Source organism: Dromiciops gliroides, chromosome 2 (genome assembly GCF_019393635.1).
Source record: "Dromiciops gliroides isolate mDroGli1 chromosome 2, mDroGli1.pri, whole genome shotgun sequence".
NCBI lineage: Eukaryota > Metazoa > Chordata > Mammalia > Microbiotheria > Microbiotheriidae > Dromiciops > Dromiciops gliroides.
The window spans coordinates 183,383,343-183,405,294 of record NC_057862.1 but is presented as its reverse complement, the minus strand read 5'-3'; the positions used below and the strand labels follow the sequence as shown (position 1 = coordinate 183,405,294).

Sequence of the window (21,952 nt, the reverse complement as noted above, 5' to 3'; positions counted from 1 at the left end):
AACCATTTTTTTAAAAAAAGCTTGTTGCAAAATGAACCCCATATAACTCTAGGTCTCAGAGCAAGTACTAAAGGATAACAGCCTACACTTTGTTCCCTAACATCTTTCAGGGCCTGGCTAAAGTGTATTACCTAAGGACTTCATGGAAAGAAGTAGTGATTTCTCACTTTTGGGAATATGAAAAATTCCTGTTGTCAGGTTGAAAATATCTGCAAAGGACCAGGAGTAAAATATTCTTTCACCAGTTTGAACTGTTGCTGCCAATATTTCCTCTCCATTATTTTTCCCCCTCTCTAGATGGATGGGATATGGAGTTCTCTTGCATTTACATAAATATAAACAAATGTACACAGAACAGAAACTTGAATGTACACTTTCTATAGGCTTAATATAGATATTTGTTGAACATATTAAGGTGATAAACGTTGCTTGCATGGTGAGACAGAAAGGTTTAAAAGACCAACAGGCACTGGTATGGAAAGATGAGAGAGAAGATGTTACCAGAGAAATGAACAATAATCTAGAACCTCAAAGAGAGCTGCCTGTGATCTATGAGATCATAGTATCAAGGAACATAGATTGAGAACTAGAAGGGATCTCAAGGGCCATCTGATCCAACCCCCTCATTTTAATGACCAGAAAACTAAAGGCCAGAAGATTTTTTTGGTTTTCTTTGTTTTGTTTTTGTATTTTGCTCATGATCACACAGGCAGTTAATGTCACAACCAAGATTTGAACTCAGATCCTCTGACTCTAAATTCAGTCAACTGAAAAAAAAATACCCAACTAAATTTAAATACCATCTCTTACTTGTATAAGGAATCGCCCTATAAGGCTTCTTTATACTTCCCCCCAAAAAGTTATACTTCCTAATTGGAATCTGGATAGTTGAGGTCAATTTATAATTATAATAATGCAATGACCCCACATATGTTTCCCTCTGACAAAATAGAAGATCCCACCTTCTCAATAAATATGGGGTATCTTAGTGGGATGAAATATTTGAGAGAGCAGGGAGAATTACATATACAAGGTGGAAATGGAAGAGACCAAAAGCAACAGATGTTTCGGACATAGATTAGGGCATGAATTTACAACTCAGAAATCTGACAGTCAAGTGAAATGCCCAGTCATGTAGGCATGTGAGATAAAGAGGTGTAGCTCAAAGGGTTCAGGTACTCATTCTGCCATCAACCAGTGGAAGTACATTCTTTGGGTTAGGGTATCTTTATTTTTTATCAACATCAAAGAGCATGCCTTGAGGTCCCATACACAAACTTCAGAGGAGCTACCTTACAAAGTTGTCATAAGAAACAGGTAAAAAAAAAAATGATAGGAAAGCCTTTAATTAAAAAAAAGTGGGGGCAGCTAGGTGGCGCAGTGGATAGAGCACTGGCCCTGGAGTCAGGAGGACCTGAGTTCAAATTTGACTTCAGACACTTAACACTTACTAGCTGTGTGACCCTGGGCAAGTCACTTAACCCCAAATTGCCTCACAAGACAAAACAAAAACAAACAAAACAACAACAACAACAAAAACTCATTAAAAAGACCTGTTTCTATTTTACTAGTGCAGAGTCAGTTAAATGTCTCTTGAACTATACTCATCTATCTTCCATTCCATTTGGTTTGAAATTTAGTGTAGTCCTCCACATGTTAATTTTGCCCTGACTCTAGTGAGGCAGAGCAGTGGGCTGGGAACCAGGAGGTCTTGGTTTTGACACTCTTTTTCATGACCATAGCAAGATCACTTAAATTTCCTGCATGTTAGTTTCTGCATCAGCTGAATGAGAATACTGGTTGCCCTTTTCAGCAGTGTAAATAAATGAAACCTTAAACATTACAGTGTTTTGGATATTTCAGGAGAAAAGTATTAATGAAATATAAAGAATTATGATTCTATTCCCATGATCCACTGGGAAAGAGGTGTGAGAATTCTAAGGAGACTAGGTTGAACTTATTGGTAATGGTGTCCATTTTGATTATTGAAAAGGAAAAGAAGGTAAACTTAAAAAAGTTTCATTTTTTCCTCACATTTTTTTCTTTTCTTTCTTTCCTTTTCTTTTTCTCCCCCTCAGTATTAAGAAAGTATGGGGCAGCTAGGTGGCACAGTGGATAGAGCCACAGCCCTGGAGTGAGGAGGACCTGAGTTCAAATCTGGCCTCAGACACTTGACACTTACCAGCTGTGTGACCCTGGGAAAGTCACTTAACCACAACTGCCTCAGCCCCCCCCTCCCCCCCAAAAAAGTACTGGTTATACTGAATAAAACATATTACCAGACTGGCAGTGGGATTGATTTTCTTGGTCTCCACCTTCTTTTCTGCTGTTAACTTGTTCACTGTTTCCTGGGCGACTTTCAGCCTGAAATGAAGAAAATGAAAAGAAAAGATTAATGGAAAGGATTAGAGAGAACTATATTAAGCAGAGACAGAACTCACTTCTAATCATTGTTTCTCCATTATCCAATCACTTCCTTCAGTGTTTAAAAATGTTGGAATCATTTCCAAATGATTAGCAGTGTTAAAATTCAAGGTGGGTAATTAGATTTTAAAGTTCAGCACTCTCCTACCACATTTCCTAACTGATTAGTTGATGTTTTATCAAAACCAGAATTCCTTATCAAATTTCTTCATTGGAAGGTTGTAGGTCATCTATGACCTCTAAGGACCTTTCCAATTTTAAACTTCTATTTCTCTGAATATGTGGTAGGTTCCTATTAACTGAATATCGTATATAGTTTCTTTAACCCTCAGTATGCATTTTGCATGGTTAATCGGATTCTGCTTCTTTTCCTGCTTATCATAGACAATTCTGAAAATTGAAGCTCTGGGGAAATTAAAAAAACCTAGAAAATTTCAAACATGCATAAAAAATTAAACAACCCACAAACTTAAAAAAAAAAAAACGTACCATTTCCTTCATGGACTTAAGTAAGGGAAATCCACATTCTTTACTAGTTGCTCAATATAAATCATTGCTTGCCTGGGGCAAGTGGCTATTTGCAAGGCTAATTTAATACATTCAAAATACACATCAAAATCAATCTTTCTGTCTACAGTTGGGAGTTAATGATAATGAATTGAAACCCTACCTTGGTTACATGAAGGGTATGGGGGTGAATAGAATGAGAGAGTGAGAGGAGAGAGGGGAGAGGGGAGAGGGGAGAGGAGAGAGGGGAGAGAGAGAGAGAGAGAGAGAGAGAGAGACAGAGACAGAGACAGAGACAGAGACAGAGACAGAGAGACAGAGAGAGACAGAGACAGAGACAGACAGAGAGAGACACAGAGAGACAGACAGAGAGAGACACAGAGAGACAGACAAAGAGACACAGAAACAATCTGACTTGCATATGAGCAGAGATTTATGACAACAAGAAAAAAATTTTCCAAGTTGACCAGAAAGCTGAGCAACTCTCTTGACATCAGAACAAATCTAGGCATGATTAGAGAGTAACAGAACTTGAAATTTCCTACTTACTAAACTTTTCCATTTGCAGAAACAACTGTGCCAATCCCCACTCAAGAAAAACGTGATAAAAAGATCAAGCTCAGTTTAAACCACTTCTGAAATATTAAATATTGAGGAATTTGCAAAGCAAAGCAACAATAATGGAGATTAGCATAGTGGGACACTCCATCTGTAGCAGCTCTTTTAGGGCTGTTAACATTTCTTTTAAAAGAGACCTGAGTTCAAATTCCATTTTGATATTTACTAGGTGTTTGGCTGGAAGTAAGTCACTTAACCACTCTGTTCCTTCATCTGTAAAACTGGGATAATAATTTCCGTAGTACCTGAGAGACTCGTTAAAATGATCAAATAAGGTACTTTAAATAAAGTGCATTGCAAAACTCAGATAACTACATAAATGTCATTTACTAGTATTATTATTGATGGCAAACCATATAGGTTGTTGCACTATATTGTGTTTTTTTTTATATGTAGACTGTGTATGAAAGGGAGAAGTGAGGAATATGACTGGAAGGGTAACTTTGTGGCAGATTGAAAAGCATTGTTCTAAGTGCTAGGTTGGGTACAGAGATGATGGCAACAGTCTTCCTCTTGTGCAGAGCACAGTGTAGTAGTGAGGTGGCATAAATATGAAGAAAGGCATGAGCTGATTTCATCAGTATAGGTAACGTCCAGTGTAGGAACTTAATGATTAGGTATAATGTGAAAGTGTTAGAAGACAGATGTTAATCATATGGCTATAAAATCTTTATGAGAATTGCATCGGAACTGCTGAGGATATCCTTTATGAAATCAAGAGAAAGGAACAGGCAGGGTCTTTTTATTTTTGTTTTTGTTTTTTGGGGGGTTTTTTGGTAGAGGGAGAGAATTTTAAGATCTCACTGGGTTTAGGATTTAATTGTTCATAAGAGAGCATTTGAAAAAAAAAGAAAGCATTTGACTCCACAGAGTAGAGACTTACAGGCTCTTCTCAGACAAAGTATCTCATCACATGTCAAAATTATACAAGCCTTTGTGACATATGTGATCACAGAGATTGCCTTTACTTAACAGCCTATTGTATGCCGACATTAAGTAAGTGTTTCAAAGAGAGCTAGCTTTTTGCTGGCAAATGACATTTTGGCCTATGCCATGGAACACAAGAGGCAGTTCAGTATAGTGGGGTGAATTGAGTCCAGAATTTGGGTGATCCTGGGCAAATCATTTATCCTCTATGGGCCTTAGTTTCTCATGTATAAAATAATAGGGTAGGATTCAATGCCCTCAGAAGTTCCTTCCAACTCTAAATCTATAATCCTATGATCCTATGTCTTGCCTAAAGTTAATTATTTTTTTTTACTAATAGATTCTGCAAATGGTTTTATTCAAAAATTTATACTAATTTCATTGGGAAGGAAGGGAAAGGAAGAGAACAAGCTTTCATCAAGTGCTAGCACTTTGTGCTAGATGTTTTGCTAAATATTTTACAAATATTATCTCATGTGATCCTCATAACAATCCTGGGAGGCAGGAGTTATTATACTTGAAGAAACTGAGGCTCAGAGAGGTTAAGTGATTTGCCCCAGGCATACAGCTAAGTGTCTGAGGTCATATTTGAACTCAAATCTTCCTTATTGCAGGCCTGATGTTCTATTAATTATGACACCTAGTTAACACTGAGCCCTAGGATGACTTCAAAACTACCTCAGTGAAACCAGAGTTATGTGACAGATACTGACTGCTCTAGCCATTCACACAGGAAAAACAAACTAGATTAAAACACTAATTATAACAAAGTCATATGGAGAGCCTTTCAAACTAATTCCCTAGCACTATTACTATAAAGAGACCAATGGGCCCCAAATTTAACTATAGGGGGAGATTTGGCTTATGTTGTAGGCAATATGGTATAAGAAGACTGGAAAGGTAGAAGTCAGCCAAACAGAGGATTTTCCACAGAAGTCTTGCTTTTCCAGGTAAATGAGAAATACTCCCTTACCTCCCAGAAGTCAGTTTCCCTCTGGGATTGCTCCTTTGACAGGGATTTAGATCTTTACTCTTCTTTGTGTTGGTTAGGGAATGGGACATACCTGAAGATCCCATACCAAATCAATGCTGGTATCACCTTATAGACATGATCATCCTAAATTTCTAAGGTCTTTCCAGATAGGAAATGATGTCAGGTCATTCCAGAGCATATTTCTACATCAGAGACTAAGCAAGATCCCTAGACATGGGCAGAAAGATTCATCATTCTATTGTCATCTAATGTATTATTATTATTATTATTATTATTATTATTATTATTTTTGCAGGGCAATGGGGGTTAAGTGACTTGCCCAGGGTCACACAGCTAGTAAGTGTCAAGTGTCTGAGGCTGGGTTTGAACTCAGGTACTCCTGAATCCAGGGCCAGTGCTTTATCCACTGCGCCACCTAGCTGCCCCCATCTAATGTATTATTAGGTTATGTTCTATGAGGAAGCAAAGACTGGATATATGGAGATATTTGGGGGGGGGGGGGAAGGGGGAGATCAGTTTTTTTGGTTTGTATTAACTGAGCACATTAGTCAGACAAAAGTTAAATGAGGCACTGTGTGTGTATATGTGAAGGAGGGGATGCAGGGACAGGACAATTTGGGCTGCCCTAGATCACACTCTGTATCTAAAAAATCATTAGGTTTAGAACACTGAATGTACTTACAGCCCTATGGACCTTCTAGGGTAGTTCCCTAGGTATTGATGGGACTTATACTCTGGGAAGAATGACTGTCAACACAGTGCTTCTCCCAAAAAGGTTATTCAAGGGGTAACTGGAAGTTAACAATGTGTTAAGAAGATAAGGTCTCAGGCAGCTAGGTGGCATGGTGCATAAAGCACCAGCCCTGGATTCAGGAGGACCTGAGTTCAAATGTGGCTTCAAACACTTGACACTAGCTGTGTGACCCTGGGAAAGTCACTTTACCCTCATTGCCCTGCAAGAAAAAAAAGAAAGAAAAAAAAGAAATAAAGAAAAAAGAAAAGAAAAAAAGGAAAAAAGAAAGGAAGGAAGGAAGGAGGGAAGAAAGGAAGGAAGGAAGGAAGGAAGGAAGGAAGGAAGGAAGGAAGGAAGGAAGGAAGGAAGGAAGGAAGGAAGAAGATAAGGTCTCTTGAAACTATAAGCAAACTGACAGCTGGATCCCTGGAATGAGAGTCTAGTACATAGCCTGAGCACTCACAAAAGGCTAGTGAGACACAAATCAGTCTATGTGTGATTTCTCAACCAATCCCCACTCTTGTTACTTCCTAGAAAATAAGTTGGTATCAAAGCATAGTCCCCACCAACCAGAAAGCAACCATAGGATCAGGTCTATGAGAACCAAGAGGCAAGAGAAGAAATAAGAAAATAAGTAAAATATCAGAGTTCCACTTTCCTTTCTCACACAAAGGTATTAATTATTTAATATTTCACTGTGATTTATTTTAATTATAGTCCTGTCTGGAATTTATCCTGCTCTTCTTGCTTGCTTCTTTCCTACGGTTCCTGTCTCTTCCCTCACTGGTATCTTTTAACTCCTAAAATTTGTAGAATAGGAATAAAACCAAGACAGTGTTGTAGTGACTCTACAGTTGGAGATGGTGGTTATTGTTTAGTTGTTTTTCAGTTGTGTCTGGCTCTTTGTGATCCCTTTGGGGATTTTCTTGGCAAAGCTATTAGAGTGGTTTGCCATTTCCTTCTCCAGCTCATTTTACAGAGGATGAAATTGAGGCAAACAGTGTTAAGTGACTTGCCTAGGGTCACTCAGCTAGTAAGTGTCCAAGGCTGGATTTGAATGGAAGTCCTCCTGACTTCAGGGACAGCATTCTATCCACTGTGCCACCTACCTCCCCCAGAGCTCAAATCTCACTTCTGACACTTAATACTTTTTTTTGAGCTTTAGTTTCCTCATCTGTAAAATGAAAGAATTGGACTAGATGGCCTCAGAAGTTCTTTCCAGCTCTACAGGTATGATTGCAACAATCCTAAACTCTTAACAGCATAAGCCCTTAAGTTCCTGCCAAACTCATGCTGTTACTGAAAATGAGTTTTCACAGATCAATCAACTGTTTGAACTGGAAGAATTTTAGGCACTATCAAGTCCAATCTTCTCATTCCACATTGGAAGAAACTGAAGTCCAGAGAAATAAAAATGACTTATCCAAGGCCACTCAGCAAAACATTGTCAGGGATGTCATTCCCAGCCCAAAGCTCCCTCCATTTTAGCACACCTTTTGGTAATACTTTGGATATATTTATTTGAACATTTATTCTAATAATAATAATTCACTTTATCAGGAGAGGTAAATTTAACCTAGTGTAATATTCTGATTGCCAAACTATTATTTGATAATGAAATTACCTGTTTGGGGTTGTGCAGAAATACCAAGCAAATGATTTTAGGAGTTTGGACTGAGATTAGAGGGTTAAAATGACATCAAAAGCCCGTGCAGAACAGGGTAAATTTGAAACATTAATCACTATATGACCATATATACGTCATCATCTAAGATATTAAAAGTTAATGGTTTCAGAAACTTTGGTGGACAAAGGCATGGAAAAGGGAGGCAATTACAGGGAAGACAGCTCAAAAAATGCAAGTTGCTAAATGCATGAAACATGACCAGATGTAACATGAATCTGTTTAAAAGATGAGCTAATATCACTCACCACTGTAAGAAAGGTCAAAATAGTCTAAGGGAATTGATGAGGCTGATTCCATTTGCCAACATGAACAGTGAAAAGAAGTCTTTTAAAGCTGTGGCAAGTTTGCTTGCCTGGGGAAAACCTAAGACTACTGAGAAATGACAAAGAAAGCTACTAAAGACCCTATCCACTATCATTTGGCCCTGATGGCTTACTACATACAAATAAATTCCCAGTTCTAGAGTCTGCTTCTGAATGTGTGGAGAACATATGCTGAAAAACCAATGGAAGAATAGGCAAAGCATGTTTTTGTTGTCAGCTTCAAGTCTGGCTTGGGTTCCTTTGAGGGGTAGAAGAGGCTTTAACTAGAAAAGACTACTAAGCATTGACTGTAGACCCTGCAGGTGGGAAAAATGAATCACTATCCTCCAATCCTGCATTCAGCAGTGTGGTGCAATCATTTCTAAGGCATGCTTCTCCTGCAACCCACTGGAGAAAACCAGATCATTTGCCAGGAAGTGGCTGGGTGAAGGGAACCAAGAATAACAGTGATGATACTCATAATACTAATAAAAGCCTCTGGTTTTTCTTAGAGAGAGGAAGTAAAACGGAGATAGGTAAAGGTATAAGGAAGTTACAACAATGGTCTATCAATTTCTTTGCTCTCCAAATAACCTGAAAACTAAATAGAGTCAGCCAGAGTTGAAGACCCAGAGGAAGGGACATCACAAAGGTGACAAGAAGATAAGCCCATGGTTTGGCAATGGGTGCCACTTGATGCACACACACAGTTCCTCAGTGACAATTCAGGGCTGGACTAACCAAAGGGCAATAATTCTCCTGGTTAGGAGGGTCAGGGGTATAACCTGCAGTGATTTTTTGTTTGTTTAGCATTGTCTTGCACTTTTAGGAGAGGGATGGAGGCATACTGCCTTGCAGATAAAAGGGACTTAATAAAAATTTGTTTGATTTAATTGAAGTGGGAAGAGTAAACTTCTTGCCACTGTCTCAGAGGCATTTTCTCAGCTTACTCTAGGAAGGTGGTGCAGTTCTCCTGGCATTTTTTTTTTTGCAGGGCAATGAGGGTTAAGTGACTTGCCCAGGGTCACACAGCTAGCAAGTGTCAAGTGTCCGAGGCCGGATTTGAACTCAGGTACTCCTGAATCCAGGGCCGGTGCTTTACCACTGCGCCATCTAGCTGCTCCCTCTCCTGGCATTTTTAAAGTCAATACCAAGCTGCAATTTTAGGAAGTGATTTTTAATGTCAGGTTCAATGAATGTTCACTATAAGAGTGGCAATGTTTCATTCTGGCCATAGAGAAGAATAACTGTGCAGATTCAAGGAGATATTTGGGAATTAGCCTGGGGCAGGGAGCAGCAGGGGCCCCAAGGTCATACTCCTTTAGCTAGGTGGCATAATGGAAAGATCACTGAACCTGGAGTCAGGAAGACCTGGGCTGGAGTTCTGCCTTGGACACTCATTAGCTGTGTGACTTTGGGCAAGCCATTTACCCTCAATTACTCAGCTTCAATTTCTTTATTTCCCTCAGTACAATGGGGATAATAGTAGCATCTATCTCATAGGGTTGTTGAGAGGATCAAATGAGATAATATAAGTAAAGAATTGTGAAAACCTTACAGATTTATATAAATTATTGCTGTTATGATGATGATGAATTGATGCCATTTCTGGCAGCACTCTTACATTTGTTATTTATGCCTTTGATAAAAATATTTTGTGGTTAATAATTGTGACAGCTGGTAAACTGGTAAGTAAAGTCATGCTGTGCTTTGTACCTTTGGGAAAATCTATATCTATATCTATATATCCTGGTAGTTTGGGTTGTGAAAGCCAGTAAAATATGGTAAGTAAAGCCAGTCTCCTTTATTAGTAATTAACAAAACCAACAAACAAAACCCCAAAGAACCATTAAATTTGACCTGGATAATGATGAAATGTTGACAATATTAGGATAGCAGCTGATGAAAGATTGATAATCCCTTTGAAATATTGTTGAAAGGTAAAGTATGGCTTCCAACATCCTACAATAGCTGAAGTTAGGAATGCAGATAGTACAAAATAATAGATAAACCAATATGAATTTATCTTTGGAAGGCAATCAGGAACACATGCTCAGACTGAGACAAACCCATATTCTTTGTCAGTTATTTGATGCCTGATCCTGGCCTTAACTTCCTCTCATAAGTCGGTTCTCTTGGTGACCTAGGGTATTCTGGGATAGTAGGAAAGTTGAAAATTACACTTAGAACCTTTTCTCTCAGAAAACACCACCACTTACCTGTGTGTGTGTGTGTGTGTGTGTGTGTGTTTGTCTATTATATGGAAGTGGAGGAATAAGACATTAAATTTTACATTAACCAGACTCTTCTTTCCAGTCTCCTAAGCAAAGGTCTTTCTTTTCTCCTTTAAGGAAGGTTCTGAGTGCCCAATATACCAATCACAGAACCAGCTACTTCATAGTTTTCAATGTGATATCCCGTGGAGAACCAAAACACATTCTAACTTCAAATGATTAATTACAGAACAAAGTTCCCTTCCATTTCCAGGGCTTCTTTTCTAGGCCACAGGGGAGGAAAAGTATGTGTGGGGTGTGTCCCTGGACTTGTCCTGGAATGTATGATCAGTTAAAACCAATCACTCTGCAACTAGTAGACATAACACTCCAAACTAACTAGGAGACTGAGGTGCAGAGTGAAAGGTAACAGGTCAGAGGGAGTTATATAAGTTAATAGCTTTTAGACTGAAGTTTTTAGCCCCATAGAGTAAATATGCAATTTCATAGGGATTCTCAGTTTGTCCTTGGAAAAATATTTCAAGCCTTGGTTATGAAAACATGTGTGATGGCAGACACCAAGTTCTTGTTTTTTGGTTATAAAACTTACCTGCCTCACTTGTTCAGCCTCGCCCAGTACCAGATATAGTATAAGGCTGTTTGGAAAGGTGGGAGAGAGATTTTTGGGTAGGATAGTTCTCTGGCCCTCAAATCACTGTCATGTAGGTATGCCAAGAAGGCAACTCTCTATTTCACCTCCACTCAAAAGCTGGCCCTGTCAAAAGCTATATAGACAAAAAATTTTAACATTCTGGAGCTAGATCTTAGGAGGAGTCTTACTTTTGGTTTCTACTGCTCACTGCCAAGGAAGGGAAATGGAGTGAGGAAAGATACTTCCTAAGGTCCTTATCTGAGTTTCTCTTCCTGGTGAAATTCTACTCATCCTTCAAGATCTAGGTAAAATCTAGCTTACTCCCCTCCCTCAAATTTTCCCTATTAATATCCTTTTCTTCATAATTCTAATAACATTTATTTGTTCAAGCATTTCTTTTCCATATGGATTCAACACAGTATTCCAATTATTTAACTATATGGTTATAGAGTATATATGTCTTATTTCATACTAGATGGTAAGATCCAGAAAACTCGGGACCATGCCTTATTTATTTGTAGAGTCCCTTCAGTATTAAGCACAGAAATTGTGCCATTTCCAAATGTCCATAGGCTATCTCTACTTGTATGTTCCAGTATCATCTGAATTTCAATATATGCAAATAGAACACATCATTTTTCTTCCAACTGCCTCACCTTGCCAACATCCCCATTAAGTCAGAGGTGCTACTCATTTCACAATGAATACATGAATTGAATGAAGTGTCTCATTTCTCAGCAGCAAGAAAGACACACGTGGTTGTGGGCATCCTGATGTAGTTCATTCTGGCATTGTAAAAGGAACAAGCATGGTATCCCAACTTAGGATTCAAAGTAGAGAAGATAGGACCAAAATGATCCTACTTTCTAACCTGAACTAGATGCCCCACTTGCCTCTTTTTTCCTCCAAAATAATCACTTTGGGCCTCAATAAAGAGAGAAAGGAAAGGTGAGAGGGAAAGAGAAGAATTGGAGAGGTAGCGTGCCTTCTTGGAAATAGGAAGCTGTAATTAAAGCCACCACATGAGAAAGGAAGAGCTTCTTTTCCTTGTCCAATGCTTTCCCTATCTGCTTCTGGACAGTCCCAGACCCTGCTCTAATTTAATGAAATGTTAATCCAAGGATACTTCTTCATGCTTTCCCAGAACTCAATTAGAGTTCCCATGAGGTCTAATCTGACTTGACCTCTTGATTGCATGCCAACAGTATCATAATCTGAATTAATCAAATGAAGGTTTACCTGCCTGCTACAGGAAGATCAAATAAATAAATAAATATGCACACACACACAGAGGTATATTTGTATACATACAGATTATATGACTATGAAGGTTATTAGATAAGAAAGTAGGTTAGTAAAGAACTATGGGATTTCTTTTCCTGAATATCTTTTTTTGCTGTGTGAAAGGGAATAGGCATTTATTATAGGCCTACTACATGCCAGGCACTGTGATAAGAACTTTATTTGATCCTCACAATAATGCTGGGAGGTAGGTGCTATAATCTCCATTTTACAGTTGAGGACATGGAGGTAGACAAGAGGTTAAGTGACTTGCCTAGGTTCACATAGCTAATAAGTGTATGAAGGCAGATTTGAGGATGTCTTGCAGGCCCAGTACTTTATGTAATGTATGACATCTAGCTGGCTCTTTTAATGTGATCTCTCTCTCTCTCCCCCTCTATATACATACAAATATATGTACAAATACACACACATACATATGTATATATACACACACATATATTTATATAGTCAACACACATACACACATACACACACCACTTCTGAAGAACTCATTAATTCTTCTAACTTCAACTATTGTCTCCTGGAAGATACCTCCCAAATCTATGCCCTGAGTTCTGAAATCCAGTTCTGTATTTCTATTTTTTCTTTTATCATGGCCCTCAAGTAGTACTATAATTCTTAAATTATTTCTCTTGGATCTGTTTTCCTGGTCAGTTGTTTTTCTGATGATGTATTTTGCATTTTCTTCTATTTTTACATTCTTTTGATTCTGTTTTACTGCTTTCTGATGTTTCATTGAGTCATTAGCTTCCATCTGCCCAATTCTGATTCTTAAGGAATTATTTTTTCCAGTCAGTTTTTGCACTCTTTTTTCCATTTAGCCAATTGTATTTTTTAAGGAGTTGTTTTCTTTTTCCAAGTTATTGACTCTCTTGCTTAATTTTTTTTTTTTTTTTGTGCGGGGCAATGGGGGTTAAGTGACTTGCCCAGGGTCACACAGCTAGTAAGTGTCAAGTGTCTGAGGCCAGACTTGAACTCAGGTACTCCTGAATCCAGGGCCGGTGCTCTATCCACTGCGCCACCTAGCCGCCCCTCTCTTGCTTAATTCTAATTTCTTTTCCCAGTTTTTATTCTACCTCTCTTATTTGATCAATACAATCCTTTTTTAGTTCTTCCATGAGGGATTTCTGGTCTTGAGACTAATTCATCTTCCCTTTTGAGGCTTTGCACGTAGACATTTTAACATTGTTGTCCTCTTCTGAATTTGTGTTTTGGTCTTCTTTGTCACCATAGTAGCTTTCTATGGTGTTGATTCTTTTCCATTTCTTACTCATATTTTTGGCTGATTTCATGCCCTTTAAAGCTGAGCTCTGCTCCTGGGGTATAGGGTCCACTTTGCCAAACTTCTTTTGCTGGGGACCAGGGACCTGATCACTGGCTTTCTTCTCTGAGGCCTCAAGGTCTTTCAGAGGCTTGCTCACTGCAATGTGGTGTCCTGGCCTAGTTTCACCTATTGTGTAGCAGATAACCCAGCTGACATATTACCTTTTGCATTGAGGCCTGAGGGCCTTACAAACTGACCTGCTGATCCAGGACCAAAGGGCCATAGCAGCTGATCTATGCTGTGGCTTAGAGCCTTCCACTGGCTTGCCCAGACACTCTCTATGCTGTGCTGTACTCCCCTTTTACCTAAGTGAGACAGACCTTTCCTTAAGTCCTTGGTTATCTTAAACTAGATGATTGTTTCACTTCATCTTTTTGCGTATTTCTAAATGTCTACAGGACTTCTACTTTTATGTCCTTTTAGCAAATGAAACTCAACATATTTGAAGTAACTCATCACCGTTCTTCTGTGCCCCATACCCCCTCCACCTTCACTGGCTCACCTTCCCAACTACTCCATTAAGCCAATAGTATTACTGCTTTTACTGTATCCCAGACCAGATATATTGGGGTCTTTTCCTCATCCCCTCTCCCAATTCGTCACCAACTTCTACCATTACTTTTCTTTTGAACTGTCTCATAGATTTGGCCATTTCTTTTTATTTTCTCTGTCACTGTTATAGTCTAATTCTTCATCACTTCATGCCTGAATTATTGAAATAGCTTTCTTGCTGATCTCCTGGACTCTAATTTTTCCTTCAATTCATCCTACACACCACTGTTATGATTCTTAATTAAATACTTTTCACCACTGGTTTTGTACCAGAAGTCTTTCCAATTTTGTATGTTTTTTTTTCTAGAGTTTGTGGTCCTTAGGGCTTGCTTTCTTGGAGAAACCAAAGTCACTTCCATTTCATACTAAGGTATTGGAATAGCACTTTAATTGTCAGCTGACAGACTAGTCTTTCTAAAATACCATTTTTTTTACCATTATCATTTTTCTGCTTAAAAGCCCCAAATATCTTCTTTATTGCTTACTAAAGTTCAAACCCTCTATGTAATCTTCAGTGGCTCCTACTACCCGACTCCATCTTACCTATCCAATCTTATTTCCTTGTAATTCTCCAACTGTACCCTACAAGTGCCAACTTCTTCACTGTTCTTCATATAAACCATGTTCATCTCTACCTCCATGTCTTTTCTTATGTTATTTTACCATATGTGAAATAAGTTCCTTCTTCTGGCCCTATATATAAATTCTGCTTAGCCTTTGAGCTCAGTTCAAGTGTTCCCTACTCCATAATGCATCCTCTTATTTCAATAGCCCACAAGATCCCTATTTTCTATTATAATATCAACTCATACTCATAGTCAATAACATGTATTTTTGTATTTATATCACAGAACCATAGCCTCTTGGGGCTGTCAAGGACCTCTAGGTATTAGGAGTCATATAGTCCAACTCTCTCATTTTCCAAATGAGAAACTGAGGTCTAGGAAATACAGTGACTTGCCCAAGGCCTTCAGATATGTGGTCTATGTTCTTCCTACACCACACTAATTCTTTCCTGTATATTTGTGATCTCTCCACATCTACACTGCAAGATCTTTGAGGACACGAGCCATGTGTTATTTCTGCAGGTAACTCAAATGCAATGTATTCAAAGCAGAACTCATCTTTTCCCCAAAACCCTTACTGCCTCCAAACTTCCCTGTTACTGTCAAGGATACCACCATCTGTCCAGTCACTAAGGTTCACAGCCTTGGCATCAACCTTGACTCCTTCCTCCCTTTCATTTATGCCACATGTCCAATCCATTGCCAAATATTGGTGGGTTGTTGTTGTTGGTTTTTTTTTTTTTGGCCTTTACAACATCTCTTATATGCATCTCTTTTAATTCCCAGGGCCGCTATCCAAGCTCAGGCTCTCATCACCTCTCACCTAGACTATTGTTCTAATAGGCCTCCCTTCCTCAAGTTAAAACCCACTCCAATCTTGACAAAGATACTGGAGTGGTTTGCCATTTCCTTCTCCAGCTCATTTTACAGATGAGGAAACTAAGGTTTTTAAATGTCACAAAGGCAAACAGGGTTAAGTGATTTACTTAGGGTCACAGAGCTTGGAAGTGTCTAAAGCCAGACTTGAACTCAGGAAGAGGACTCCAGGCTCAGCATCCTATCTAAATTACACCATGCAAACTCTCTCTAAAATTGTACACAATTTATGTGCTTAGGGATAGATTTTTTTTATTTGACAGAGGGGCAGAGAAACTTAAAGTTCAGGTATTAACAGTCGATGCCAGTTGAAATTTAATCATACATAAAGATTAAATTGTAAATTCCTTGAGAGCTGGAATTCTCTTTTGCTTTGTTTTGTTTTGTATTTCTGGTGCTTAATAAATGTTTATTAATTGAATGAAGTTAAATAGTCTCTGGCGTTCCATCACTAATCAGTGGGGAACTGGAGAATAGGATTCAATTTATAAATCAAAGTATTACTGCATTATTTGTACTATAACCAATGATTTTCAAGTAGCTTGAATGGGTGACCTTGCCTCTCCAAAAACCCAATCTCTTCCTCCAAAAAGGCAGCATGACATAGTGGAGAAGTCTGATTCTGCCATTTCCTAAGTGTGTGACCTTGGGCAAGGCACCTAATTTTAGACTATATTATCTCTAGGACTCCTTCCAGCTCAAAATCTTATAATCCACTTTGGTAGTGGGAGAATTTGTTCATAACTCTCAAAACTACACATAATAGCAACTTCATAAGCTTATCTATGGCCACAGAAGTTGTAAATGACGTACTTTTAAAAAATCAGCTCAAAATTTAGTTGGGCTTGAAAATAAAGTAACCGCCTCCTTATATGGTGTAATAACCATGTTTAATGGAATCTCTCCTTTGCACATCCTACGAAGCTCACCATGCTCCTTATTTACTCATTACCTTCCCATCATGGGCTCTTTAAATAGTATAGCTGTTTGGTTTGGCTCGGGGGTGAATGAACAATTTACCAATAATATTCCCCACATGGTTCCTCTGGGAGGTGTTTACCTTTTGTGAATTCCAACATATGTTTGGTAGGCGGAGCTTCTCAGTTAAGTATTAGAGTATTTCATAATGAAGGTACCCAGCTATAACAGCAACAGTAGCTTTTGGGTTATGAAATGCACACAGAAGCAAATTCAAAACAGAATGTTATCAGACAGTAAGGAAGACTTAAATGCTTCCTGTAACTATGTCATATCACTATTGTCTAGACCCTTTTTTCCAGGAATCATTGAATATTAAGAACTGGCAGAGATCTCAGCGATAAACTCATCTAACCTGCTCAAGACTGACCCAGGGGAGGGCAGGTCTAGGGAAATTGAATATTTAGGGCATCCCTAGAATGAAGATAAGGAACCTGAATCCTAGAGAAGATAAGTGATTTTTCCTAGGTGAATTAGGAAATTAGTGCAAAGCTAAAAAACTAAGACTTCATGTGGTGTTCCTTTTCCTCTACCATGAAGACTCTTTTTTTTTTTTTTTTTTGGCAAGGCGATTGGGGTTAAGTGACTTGCCCAGGGTCACACAGCTAGTAAGTGTTAAGTGTCTGAGGCCAGATTTGAACTCAGGTCCTCCTGACTCCAGGGCCGGTTCTCTATTCACTGCGCCACCTAGCTGCCCCCATGAAGACTCTTATAAATGACATGACATGTAACTTAGAGAGATAGTTTGGAGCATTTAAAGGGCAAGTGGCCTGCCTAGGGTCACACAGCTAGTAAGTGTCAAGTGTCTGAGGCCACATTTGAACTCAGATTCTCCTGAATCCACGGCCAGTGCTTTATCCACTGTGCCATCTAGCTGCTTCCCCCCCCACTTCTATTCTTGTATAATATGTTTTATTAGGGATTCCCTTTGTTTATTGATTGGACTAAATGGCCACTGAGGGTTCCCTACCAATTTAAAAATTCTGTAATTCTCTGATTAAATCTGCAATGCAGCCTCAGTGAAAATGGCACTAAAATGATAAAGGCAAGCCATCTGGTCTCCAGTTTATGATACCTTTTACAACTAATAAGTATTAGCTTAGCACAGTGCTTGGCACATAGTAGGTACTTAATAAATGTTTATTGATCATTAACTAATAGTTGCTAATATTTATATTGGGATTTAAAATTTGCAAAGTGCTTTATATGTTATCTTATTTGATCTTTATAACAATCCTGGAAAGTAGGTGTTATTATTATCCCCACTTTACAGATGAGGAAACTGAGGCTGAAAGAGGTTAAGTGATTTGTCCAGGGTTCCATAGCTCTTAAGTTTCTGTTGCAGGATTCAAACTCGGGTCTTCTACTAGGCAAATGCAAATTGATTACTGTAAGTTACCCAAGGATCACTACGAATTTGAGAGGACCCAAAGAAAAAAATATCTGCCATTTCAGCTTCAGTAAGACCAAAAGTCCTCATAGATTATATTTCTCTTGAGAAATTCTGCATGAAGGAGTAGTTCCCCACAATCAAGATCTTTAAATGGGTTTCCATTATCACAGGTAAACATGTTTACAACTCTTAATAGATTCTCTGAATGGGTAGTTTCCTCAAAATGTTTTGTTAGTTGTCATTCATTTTCAAAGATTTTATGTTGTTAGAAATCAGGGTTTTGGCAATTCAAAGCACAGCTGGAATGAAGAGATGCTTAAGACTGCCAAATCAGAAGGCCTCAAAAACTGTCTCCATTTTTAAAAGTCTTTTAAATTCAGGATCCTTAAAAGGTATTGGTTTATAGATTACAAAGTGGGCGGTTGCTTTCCAGGAAGCAAAGCTGCACCCCCCCACACACACACACACAAAGCCTATGAGGTCAAGCTGGGGAAAAGTCACTTTGAAGGATGGTGAATTCCCATTGCCCTGGCACAAAGACAATTGTCTGAATGGACAACAGAATTCACTCCTGTGGCAGGGTGAAACTCATTAATTTGGTGTACTATCTGGCATTTCAACAGACAGTCATTAGAATGAAAAATAACTGATTGATTTCTCTATTCTGCTTTTTTTCTTTTTTTGGGTGTGTGTGTGTGTGTGTGTGTGTGTGTGTGTGTGTGTGTGTGTGAATCTACTCTTAAGGTTCCAGCTCAAGTGGTAATTTGACAGAGACCCTGGCTGTATGCATAGGAAATACTACTGGATCTTATGAATAAAGTTCACAGATGGAAAACCAAGGCCAAGGTTACTCTATCAAAAAAGCAGGGGGTAGGGGCGGCTAGGTGGCGCAGTGGATAAAGCACCGGCCCTGGATTCAGGAGTACCTGAGTTCAAATCCGGCCTCAGACACTTGACACTTACTAGCTGTGTGACCTTGGGCCAGTCACTTAACCCCAATTGCCCCCCCCACACACAAAAAAAGCAGGGGGTTAAGGTGCACCATCTTTCACAGGAGGCTTGTAACATACCATATTCATCTTATAGAATGAGAACTGGTGCTGGTGTTAGAGGAACTGGGTTCAAATATTATGCCTGACACTTGCTCCTTGTGTGACCTTGGGCAAATCACTTCAACTTTCTGGGCCTCAGTTTCCTCATATGACAAAGGAGGGGGTCAGACTAGATGGTCCTTGAAGTCCTTCCCATGTCTAGGTTTATCTATGCTTTTATGCTCCCTAGTATGTTGTGACAGCAAAAAGGCAATTAGTTGGATGTCAAGATTATTAAGATTTTGTTGCAAATTTGTTGTTTATCAAGAGTATCTTAATCTCTTCTTCAGCTTTGTGGGGCAAGTTTAGCTCAGCCCTTGCTTTTCTAAGTTGGGGGCGGGGGATAAGGAGTGAATGAGAATCTCTATAATTGTTCCTTGATAAAGTACTGCAGGAGTACCAAATAGGACTGCCATTTAAACCTGAGGGAAAGTACTGCAATTCACCAAGAACAAGCATAACCCCTCCTCTGCAGATGTGGGAAGTCTACAGGTGTGGAATACTACATATATTTTCAGAGATTTTGATGTATTGATTGGTCCTGCTAATCTTTTTTACCTTTTTTCTTTTTTGCTGGTTATATGGGATAGCTCTCCATTAACAGGAAGGGGATGGGATGTAGTAGGGAATTTAGATAATGTAATAACAAAATAAATAATTAACTCATCATACCCCCCCCCCAATTTAGCTTTTGAAGCATGATATTCTGAGACCTAAATATCTTTTTTCTCCCAGATACAAAATCATAAGCCAAAATCTCTATTTTATAATTTCAGAGTTACAGCAAGGAGCAAGAGTCAGGAGTAATAAACAGGAATAAACTTTGATGAATACTTATTGTAGATTCCATCTGGGGGAATAACTTCCTTTACTTTGGGAGACTTCTTTATTTTCCCCTTCTCATTCCTAACCGACTTGACTATACATCTGTTTTGCAAGAGTTCAGACCTGATTGAAGCCTGTACCCATAGAACTCTTCTCAGAAGGATGGCAACCTGCTAGAACCAGTTACCATCAGAGATATAGGCAGGGATGTTCCCTATGGTAAACACAAGGCAAAACCCAGCCTTTCCAAGAAAGAAAACAAATCCCAAACTGACTCAGGCTGAGGTTTTCCTTCTGCTCCCAACTAATAAAATCAAGAGGTTGCAATGAGACCTAGCGGCATGCAGTTTGATGTCCTGAGCAGGATACAAGGAGTCAGAAGTGGCGCTGTAAATCCAGTGTGGGGCTTCGACATTGTGTTAAGTGTGGCCTGAGTCTCAGGGACTTCCCTTTGATGCAAGTTCAGTATATTAATGGGGAAAGCATTCACTTTTATTTGTCTGTACTGTCTGCGACAGCAATACCACCTCATTTAGGCCAGCCCAACATGAGAATGCCCAGAGAAGCAATCTGTTGCAAATTAGCACTGCTCCCCTTTCATTTTACTAGCTAGTAATTGGAAGGGGTTAAGAAAGTGTAACTTATCAGATCATGTGTGTTTATCTGCTTGGGAGGGGGGTGTGCAGCAAGCCTTCCCTGAATTTCCCTATGCACCCCGAGGCAATAATCTTTCCTTGATGTCCACTTGATCTGAAAGCAAACACTGACGCCTGTGAAATATGGGAGTGTAATTTGTTAAGTTTGGGAAGGCAGTTTCCCAGACTCCTGAAGGGGGTATTAATGGCTTTATTAGAACCTTACCTTTCTTTAGAAATATTTTTACTCTCTCGCTTCCAAATGGTCTTGAAGTCACTGCAGAATTCATACCACACCATAAACACATAGTTGGGCGTGATCTCCTTCTCACCGGACTTTGGCTTCATCCCAAAATATCCTACTGTTGTTTCAAAACTGCAGGAGAGAAGAAAGATGAGAGAGGGAGGAAAACTGTCAACACGTAAACCTACTGGGGGATCTAGGTTTCCTGCAAGCCTGGTTTCTGACTCAGTAGCTCAGCATAATAATTACTGTAAATTCCCTTCAGCCTTGGAGAGTATTACAACCCTGACCACCAAATATGACAGTCCTCAAACTCTGGTTATTTCTTTGGGGACATGATTCTGGGGATGTCTTTTTTTGTCTAGGAATCAAAATGTACAATTCCTCTGTGTGTGTATGTGTGTGTGTGTGTGTGTGTATGTGTATTGGGTAGGGACAGAGTGGAATAAGAGGGGAACATTTTTGGGTCCATTCTTTTCCCCAGACCAGATATAAAACCATAACAAAATGGGGGTACACTGAATACTGAACTGGGCCTAAGAAGATTTGGGTTCTAATCCCAAACTCTGCCATTAACTAGAGATCTGATTTTGGGTCATTCCCTTGAGCTCTCTGGGCCTCAGTTTCTTTCTCTGAAAAATGAGGGGGTTGGGCTACATGATGTTTATGCTTCCTTCCAGACCTAATATTCAATGATTCTACTTGGCCCAGCATAATTCCATAGCATAAACTGACATCAACTCATACAGTGTACTTGGTACAACCAAACTCAGATTTGCTTGGGAGCTGGGAAGATGTCTGGGCTGGAAAAAAATCCCTTGTAGAGATTTAGTCAGAGAAAAAAAAAACAAACCCGAGGCTTCAAAGAAAATAATATCTATATCCTACTGATTCTGTTTTGTACTCTGTGTTCAGTCATTTTTCAGTCTTGTCTGATTCTTTTTGACCTCATTTGGGGTTTTCTTGGCAAAGATGCAGGAGTCATTTGCCATTTCCTTCTCAAGCTCATTTTACAGATGAGAAAACTGAGGCAAATAGGATTAAGTGACTTGCTCAGGGTCATACAGTTAGGAAGTATCTGAGGCCAGATTTGAAATCAGGAAGAA

General features: G+C 39.1%; 1 protein-coding gene across 2 annotated transcripts in view; it reads right to left on the bottom strand.

Annotated features, from left to right (window-relative positions):
* Nucleotides 1-21,952, bottom strand: part of FMN1 (formin 1) — a 357,503-nt gene that overhangs the window by 10,366 nt on the left and 325,185 nt on the right. For both annotated transcript variants that reach the window (XM_043989842.1, XM_043989841.1), the window contains 2 exons: nt 20,829-20,978; nt 2,280-2,364 (listed from right to left, as the gene is read on the bottom strand). In XM_043989842.1, the coding sequence (XP_043845777.1) occupies nt 2,280-2,364; nt 20,829-20,978 (235 nt within the window). The remainder of the gene's footprint in view (nt 1-2,279; nt 2,365-20,828; nt 20,979-21,952) is intronic.